At 36.0% G+C, this 9359-nt stretch overlaps 1 protein-coding gene across 3 annotated transcripts in view; it reads left to right on the plus strand.

Annotated features, from left to right (window-relative positions):
* Positions 1-8723, plus strand: part of SKA3 (spindle and kinetochore associated complex subunit 3) — a 22201-nt gene extending 13478 nt beyond the window's left edge. The window contains exons 6-9 of one of the 3 annotated variants that reach the window (XM_087436316.1): positions 4441-4526; positions 5906-6109; positions 7899-8029; positions 8578-8723. In XM_087436316.1, the coding sequence (XP_087292442.1) occupies positions 4441-4526; positions 5906-6109; positions 7899-8029; positions 8578-8608 (452 nt within the window). In that variant the 3' untranslated portion in view covers positions 8609-8723. Of the gene's footprint in view, positions 1-4440; positions 4527-5905; positions 6110-7898; positions 8034-8577 lie in introns of those variants that run through there. The other 2 variants (XM_087436318.1, XM_087436317.1) reach the window with 2 other exon arrangements.
* The last annotated feature ends 636 nt before the right edge of the window (positions 8724-9359 follow it).

The following is a 9359-nucleotide window of genomic DNA, read 5'->3' on the forward strand; positions in this document are numbered from 1 at the left end:
AGGGGTGAAGGGAGGCATTTATATGGTGACTGACAAACAATAATGTACAACCAAAATTTCACAATATTATAAACTATTAAGACATCAATTAAAAAAATTAATTTAAAAAAATCCTAGAGTTTTACAATTTCTTTGAATAATTATTTATAATTGGTCTATACCAAATATATTGGCAAATTTTTTAAAGTAACTTTTTCTTAAGTTTTGAACATATTTTCAGAAAAATTCTCTTATTGTACTAATTTCACTGACTTATTAAATTAACAAATATTGCTAGCATAAACAGGTGTGAAAAAAATACAACTGACTCATAATAAGCTTAGAGCTCAACTTATAGGAAAGAACACAATTGTATTAAAGAGTAGCCTATTTAGAAAAAAAAGAGTGATTGGATCACCACCTCACACAATACTCAAAAATTAATTCCCAGTGAACTGTTAACTTTTTAGAAAATGATAAAGGAGAATACCTTTATGACTTACTTATGAAATGGAATGGATGTTTTAAAGACTAGCTTACTAACTGAAATCCTTCAGTATACCATCGGCAATATATTTTATGGAGGAATGGAAAGCTTAGGTTTATCCATTAGTAATTTGGTTAAGTGGAGGCTTATTATAAGAGATTTTACTCTATTTTAGTTTGACCCTATTTTTATGCCACAAAAGTACTATTATTACAATTTTTATAGCCTATACTTATTAAAATTTAGTAATTTGTTTACCATTTTCTGTGTTTACTGTTGCTTTTTATATCCCACTCATTCCTTCTGGGTTTAGTTTTCTTCTTGTTAAAATACATCCTTTAGTAGTCCTTTCAGAAATGTTATTTATAGTGTGTGTGAAGTAATCTCTAGTTTTGTATGTGTGAAAACATTTGTTTTCTTTTCTTTTCACACATTCTTGAATGATAATTTAGCTGGATATAGACCACTAGATTGACAGCTGTTTTTGTTCAGTATTTTAAAGAAATTATTCCATTGTGATCTGGTATCTGCTGCTGCTGATGAGCAGAGTGTTGTTGGTCTGATTAGCTTTCCTTTGTATAAAAGCTGTCTTTCTGGTGGTCTATAAGATTTTTGTCTTTGATAGTCTACATTTCTCTACAATATATATATGTATATTTGATTTTATTTATTGTGTTTAGAATTTGGTATCTTTTTTCAAACTAAGGACTCATGTCATCAATTCTGGAAAATACTCTTGACTTTATCTCTGTAGTAATATTACCTCTCCCCCAATTCCTCAGTTTTTTCCTCCTGAATTTTTTCTCCTGAATTCCTGTAAGATATATTTTAGAATGTTATCCTTCAGCCTCCTCAGTTTGTTAACTTCCCTTTGATATTTCTTTCTTTTTCTCTGTGCTACTTTGTGCTTTAGTTAGAGTTTTCTTCCACTTTCCTATTGCTCTTTTACACTGAGTCTAAATTATTATTTTAATCCATTGATTGAATTTTTACTCCAGTGACTACATTTTCTGTTTTATAAGTTTTTTCTTTCAAATGTGACTGTTCCTTTTTTTTCCTTCTGTAATATCGTTCTCTTGCCTTATGTTTTCTGTGCCTTCATTTGTCTCTTTGAACATTTTAAACACATGTATCTGAAAGCTCTTTAAGGTATTGATTCTCTTGTTTACTGCTCTGATTCTCTTTCTTGGGGGTTTGTTTCCTCACATGCTTTTAGTTTTAACTGTGAACTCATCTTCAAATGAAGTTGTTTTCAGTGGAAGTTCTATGTGCTATGGATTGTCAAGTAGCCCCTGTGGAGCTGTTTCTTGCTTACCCCAGCCAAGGCCCCATGGGTTTACCAATTGCAGACATGCTTTTAAGTTAACTGCTTGGCTCAGGATACCAGCACTGGCACAGGGTGAACTCAGAACCCACAACTCTATACTGTATGGACTTAATATTCTGATTTTTCAGTATTTTTCCAAAGACTTTCCACCTTTAGCCTAGCTTGCTTTCATCTTGTTCTCTGGGAGCCAGTGCCAGTGGGTAGATATTGCCTAGTCCCTGGTTCACAGACCTTACTGCTCTTCCAGGCTCTCAACTTTATGAAGACCTGAGACAGAGGGTAAGGCCTACATCCGAGCCTGTGCCCCTAACTCCTATCTGTGCTGGTCTTAAAATCCCAGGTGTTTAGGCGTATACAGTTATGCACTGCATAACAACGTTTTGGTCAACGGCAGACTGCATATTTGATGGTGGTCCCATAAAATTAGTACCATAGAGCCTAGGTGTATACTAGGCTACACCATCTAGATTTGTGTAAGTACACTCTATGATGTTCACACAATGACGAAATCACCTGAGGATGCATTTTCTGAGAATGTATCCCCGTCATTAAAGAACGTATGACCGTACTTCGAAATATCAGATTAAATAGATGTTAACATCTTGCTATATTTGCTTCAAATCTTTTTTTTAAATTAAAGTTATACATAAAGCTAAATTCCCAGCCCCACTCTATTATTCTCCTTACCTTCCTCCCCAAAAGTAATGATTATTCTAAAGTATAGTTGCATTGTTTTAAAATTTCATATAAGTGGCAACATCCAATTCATACTTTTGTCACTTGCCTTTTTCACTCAAAAAATTTATATTAATCCATGTAAATCCAGTTCATCCATTTTAATTGTTAAATAGTATTCCATTGTATGAATAAGCCGTATTTTATTAATTTGCTTATTAAGGGATAGTTATATTTTTATTTTTTACTATTACAGGCAGTGTTCTAATGAAATTGTCCCTTTGCACGTGTGTTTCTCACAGCTAGGAGTAGGTTTCTAGATCAAAGAGGATGCACATCTTCACTTATTCTAGAAAATGCTAAATTGCTGCCTAGGAGTGGCTGTTCTGATTTATTCTCACTGTCAGCAGTGTTTGAGTTCCTGTTTTTCCATCTTTTCCAACACTTGGTTTTTAGACTTAATAAAATTTTGTCAATCTGATCATTTTTCTAATGTTTACTTTTCCAATTTGATATTTTTTAAAGATTGCTTTCAAGCCAGCCCTGATGGCCTAGTGGTTAAAGTTTGGCGTGCTCCACTTCAGCGGCCTGGGTTCAGTTCCCAGTGGAACCACACCACTCATCCATCAGTAACCGTGCTGTGGTGGCGGCTCACATAGAAGAACTAGAAGGACTTACAACTCGAATATACAACTATGTACTGGGGCTTTGGGGAGGGAAAAAAAAAAGAGGAAGATTGGCAACAGATGTTAGCTCAGGGCAAATCTTGCCCAGCAAAAAGATTGCTTTCATGATACTATGTGTTATAGATATCAAACGTCTGTACAGTAGTCGCCCTTATCCGTGGTTTCAGTTACCCACAGTCAATCGTGGTTCGAAAATATTAAATGAAATATTCCAGAAATAAACAATTTATGAGTTTTAAATTGCTCACCATTCTGAGTAGTGTGATGAAATCTCACACTGGCCCCCTGCGCCTGGGATGTGAATCATCCCTTTGTCCAGTGCATCCACTCTGTATATGCTGCCCACCTGTTAGTCACTTAGTAGCCGTCTCAGTTATCAGATCGACTGTCTCGGTATTGCAGTGCTTGTGTTTAAGGAACCCGTATTTTACTTAATAATGGCCCCAAAGTGCAAGAGTAGTGATGCTGGCAATTCAGATATGCCAAAGAGAAGTTGTAAATTGCTTCCTTTAAGTGAAAAGGTGCAAGTTCTTGACTTAATAAGAAAAAATTTTATGCTGAGGACGGTAACTTTTATTATAGTAATTTGTTATAATTGTTCTATTTTATTATTAGTTATTGTTAATCTCTTACTATGCCTAATTTATAAATTAAACTTTATCATAGGAAAAAACAGTATGTATACATATAGGGTTCGGTACTATCCACGTTTTCAGGCGTCAACTGTGGATCTTGGAACGTATCCCCTGTGGATAAGGGGGGACTACTGTATATGTGTAGTTCTGTTTCTAGATCTCTTTTTTGTTCCAATAGTCAATTTTTGCATCCCTGTCTAATGTTAACTCTGTTTTTAATTACTATAGCTTTAGAGTAAGTCCTACTATCTTGGAAGGCAAGTGACCTCCTCACCCTCTTCCTCCTCCTTTTTCTTCTTCAGAAATTTGATTTTCTCCATAAGAGTCTTACACAGTTTTTAATAGATTTATATGTGAGTGTTGTATCTTCTTTGTTGCTATTGTGAAAAATATCTTTTTTCAAAATATATTGTTAATTGTTTCTCTCACACTAGAACTATTCCTTTTTGTACATACATTGTACTTGTGCCTTGCAACCTTGCTGAACTGTTACTAGTGCTAATGATAATTAGATATGTGAATATGACAGTTTTGTTTTTTCCTGTCCAATCAAGCACACACTATAGTTATAATTTCTTAAGTTAGTAAAAATAAAAGGCACCAATTATACTGACAACTATTTATTTTCATGCCATTGTATGTGTCTTCTAGATGCCGAGTATACAAATTCTCCTTTGGCACCTACATTCTGCACTCCTGGTTTGAAAATTCCTTCTACAAAGAACAGTACAGCTTTGGTAATATTTCCATAAAAATGAAAGCTTTATTCTTTTTCCTAATAACTCAGATATACTCCTTTTCCAGACTCAAACAATCTGTTTAAAAAACTTAGACTAGTGCAGCCTTACAATATATTTTTGGAGGATAATTCAGCAGCATATATTGACAGCTTTAAAATTTTTTCATACCCTTTAACCGTGTCTCAGAATTTATTCTAAGGCACATTGGGACAAAGAAGTTATAGAGGAAGGAACAGCATTATTTATAAGAGCAAAACATGGGAAACAATCTAAATGTCAAATAAGTGAGGAGAAGCAAAATACATTAAGGTATACCCATAAGATCAGGCGTTATGTAGCTATCATATGTTTTGAAAAACAGATATGAACATATAAAAAGAAAGTTTTCAAGAAATATTCAATAATATGGAAAATGACATGTATGTGTATGTATACACACACACATACACATATATTTTAAGGATACATTTATGGATGATTTTATGCTATTTTTTCCCCAACTTTTTTCCCAGTGAACAAATGTACTATAATCAAAACCTCATCCCTTTTTAAAGTCAGTATGAACACTTAAGACAACCAATACAGTAGATTGGGCTGTCCAATAGAACTTTCTAGAATGATCGGAATGTTCCATCATCTGTGCTGTCCAGTATGGTAGCTACTAGTCATGTATAGCTAGCTACTGAGCACATAAAATGTGGCTAGTACATCTGAGGAACTAAATTTTAATTTTTTTTAATTTTATTAATTTAAAATTAAATTTAAATAGCCCCATGTAGCTTGTAGCTACCATATTGGACAGTGTAGCAGTAGACAGACAAAATGCTGGGCTATCAATTGAAGTGTCAGGTTATCTGCCTGCCAATACTTGCCATTTACAATTTCCTATTCATGTGGAAGGCACTCTATTGATGTGACTCCCTTTTTATGAACTCTGACCCTATGGAGATAGAGCAACTTACCCGACTGGTCAGTTTAGCGTGAATGAACCACGTGCTAAGCTTCCCTCACATCTGCTTTCTTCCTCTTAGGAGTGAGGGCGTGTGGTAACACTTCTGCTCATCCATGCTATGACTCTTATGTGGCCCAGTTTAGTGTTGCCTGAGCCTGGGTGGGTGAATCTGTCTAAATCTGGGGTTCAGTCAACAAGGCCATTTAGTTTTCATATTAAGCTCTAGCTCAGCCTTTATTAGTAATGAAGATGGTACTTTGTCTTCTGTATGCCATTGCTTTGTTTTATTGATTTTGTTTAGTACTTATTCAGGGAAGAAGGGGTCCTCTTTGGGCCTACTTAGAGACCCCAAAAGAACTAACAATTTTTATTTACTATGTTATTTTATACCACCATAATTTAATGATTTATTTTTATTCAATAGGTACCCACAAATTCTCCATTATCAAAAACAAATAGTTCATCAGATGATTTGGAAATGAAAGACTGTACATCATTAGTTTTAAATTCAGATGAGTGCTTTGAGAATTTTGCAGATCCCTCTTCTCCTACAATTTCTTCTTACGAGAATCTGCTCAGAACACCTACACCTCCAGAAGTAACTACAATTCCAGAAGATATTCTCCAGGTTATTTTTCCAGGCTGGTTGTTTTTCTGATATTTTCTTTTCAAAATTAGATATTTATATTAAAGACCTGAAACTGATATAAACTGTATTATTTTTCATCGGGCTAATATGCTGGTTTGGGTATCAAGAAAATCTAAATTCTGAGCTGTTAGACCCTCCTAAGACCACCTGGCTAAGGCTCTTTTGTGCTGAGCACAAGCTAGTGATGTCATTGTACTTTTATGCCCTTGTGGGGCATTTTCTCTTTACCTTTAACTTCATGTTCTGAAATGTATTCTTATAATATTTTCTAATAGTTGTTCAACAGTGGCCATGTTGATCATTGTTTCCATTGGAGATGTTGCTGGCAAAGTCAGAAATGTCATTTATCCTCAGCACTCCAGAGTAGGGTATCATGAATAACTACATCACTGTTTCTTTTTGTGTGTGTGTGTGAGGAAGATCGGCTCTGAGCTAACATCCATGCCAATCCTCCTCTTTTTGCTGAAGAAGACTGGCCCTGAGCTAACATCCATGCCCATCTTCCTCTACTTTATATGGGACGCCACCACAGCATGGCTTGAAAAGCGGTGCATCAGTCCGCACCCGGGATCCGAACCTGCAAACTCTCGGGCCGCCAAAGTGGAGCACGCGCACTTAACTGCTACACCGCCGGGCCGGCTCCTACATCACTGTTTCTTGAACTTGAGACGTCTTGGTCCTCAGTTTGAGAAACATTGATTTAAATATATTAGGATATCTTGATTCTTTAGTACAACATCATTTACTACTAGTCTACTACTGATTTATAACAACTGCCAACCCTACTACCAGTCTGATTCTTTGAGCATCCCCTCCCTTTAATAGAAGTTATAGTGTTTTGCAATTATTGCTTAGGCAAATGGAATTCTTAATAACCATTCTAGAAACCTTCCTAGCTTATGGTTATGAGAAGGATAAAACTACTTGGGAAAATACCCAAATGCTATTAGAATGGACTCATCCTAAGATATTAGTAAAGTATTTGTTATCCTTCTTTCTCAGTCTTCTCTGCTTTCCTGGGCATTATAATAAATTAAGTGAGGAAGGAGTATCTTCTGTCTACTTCACTGTGGTTGATCCTTCTCGTGTTATTTCTATGTTAAAAGAGGGAAACCTTGTATTTAATGTATCACTTCTTTATGTATGAAAAAAATCATAGCTGATATTTCAGATTCTTTTTATAATCCTTATAGCTGATGATCTTTCTTTTGAGCATTTGTTTCACCTTTTTCCTATGTATGTTTTCCCTAACATTTTTTTTTTTTTTTAAAGATTTTATTTATTTTATTTTTTCCCCCCAAAGCCCCAGTGGATAGTTGTATGTCATAGCTGCACATCCTTCTAGTTGCTGTATGTGGGACTCGGCCTCAGGATGAATGGAGAAGCGGTGCCTCGATGCGCACCCGGGATCCGAACCCGGGCCACCAGCATCGCAGCGCGCGCGCTTAACCACCAAGCCACAGGGCCGGCCCTCCCTAACATTTTTGTAAAGGCTTAATTTTCTCTCAGGGATGCATTGCTGCCTATTTCCATTAGCCTTACAGTACCTTTTAGAAGACTTGAGAAATCAAGATTCCACATCCAAGTTAAATTCTAATATCTCCATCTTTTCTGTGCTGTTGAACTGTCTGTGCTGCTAAAAAATTCTGTTCCAAATAACGCATATCTTCAAATTTTCCTTGGCTTTTCTTGAACGTTTTATAACACCTTCCAAATTTATGTTATGTTGTTCATATGACCTGATAAAAAGGAATTTGCTTTGTTTTAGATTTTATCAAAATACAACTCAAACCTAGCTACTCCAGTAGCCATTAAAGCTGTGCCACCCAGCAAAGTGTTCCTGACTAAATATGAAGGACAGAACATGCAAAATGTTGGCAACAAAGAAAACTGGTGTAAGTGAGTATGTTACCCTGCTAAAGAAAGTACATGTGTTATTTCAGGAGAACATTTAAAAATTAACATTTGATTAGTAGTAAAAAATTTTTGACATTTGTCAGCTTAGGTTAACAGCCTGTTTCTCTTTTTTGATAGAGAACTTGTGATCCCTCAGACTCCCCGACACTAGCAAGTTTGATGATATCATTGGGAATCTATTCCCAACTATTTTTTTTTTTTTTTTTTTTTTAAAGATTTTATTTATTTATTTTTTCCCCCCAAAGCCCCAGTAGATAGTTGTGTGTCATAGCTGCACATCCTTCTAGTTGCTGTATGTGGGACGCGGCCTCAGCATGGCCGGAGAAGCAGCGCGTCGGTGCGAGCCCGGGATCCGAACCGGGGTCACCAGCAGTGGAGCGCGCTCACTTAACCACCAAGCCACAGGGCCAGCCCATATTCCCAACTATTTTATAAGTGTAAAAATACATGGTCAGAATGTGGTGTCATTTGTTTTGTTGATGGCTATTAATTATAATTAATTGATATTTTTTATTTGTATCTTTTTGCAGAAATTCTAGTGGATCCATCCATCCATTATAGAAACTGAACAGAATGAGATGAAAGCAAAGCTGGACTTATTGTTTAATTCACATTCTCCTACATCTTTCTCCCTTTTTAAAAACCAACCCATATTAAAGATGAACATGGACACTGATGTCATAATATGCTTTTTATTAAGTTTTGATCTAATTTAACCTCAGTCTAATTGACAGGTAGTTCATTTATTCAGTTTTTAAAGATCATTACTATTTCATTGATTTTAAATTTCCCATGCCTAATCTAACAGAATGGTTTAAGTAATATTAAGAAGCAGGATAAACAGTGTTTAAAATTTAAATGTTACTCCAATAAGGCCACCTCCAGTATTCTCAGTGCTGGATGGGTATTGCTATCTGCTGGAGCCAGGCTTCCTCCCTGATTCTAGCTCTGCCCTTCTCCTGTCTCCTCTCTTGACTGTCCCAAAGTCTTGTATACCTTTTATTTCAGCAATGCTCTTTTAAGACACTGTTGTTTACAAATGACAGCTTAAATTAATTTAGGAAAAGAGGAACTTACAGGCCTAGGTAACTGCAGTGAAGTAGGTCTCAGGTGGAATCACCGACTTACCTGCTGTCAGGATGTCTTTTTCTTCTTTCTCCTACCAGGTTTTTATTTCATGTCACTTTCATCCTTTCAAATCAGCTCTTTCCAGCACGTGGCTGCTGACCTCTCCAAGCTCCCAGTCTCAGCTTGGCCACCCAAGACAGCCTGAGCCTTACTTTCTCTGGAAGGTTCTGATGATTCTTCCTGG

Source organism: Ceratotherium simum, chromosome 10 (assembly GCF_057802395.1).
Source record: "Ceratotherium simum simum isolate JZ-2026a chromosome 10, ASM5780239v1, whole genome shotgun sequence".
NCBI lineage: Eukaryota > Metazoa > Chordata > Mammalia > Perissodactyla > Rhinocerotidae > Ceratotherium > Ceratotherium simum.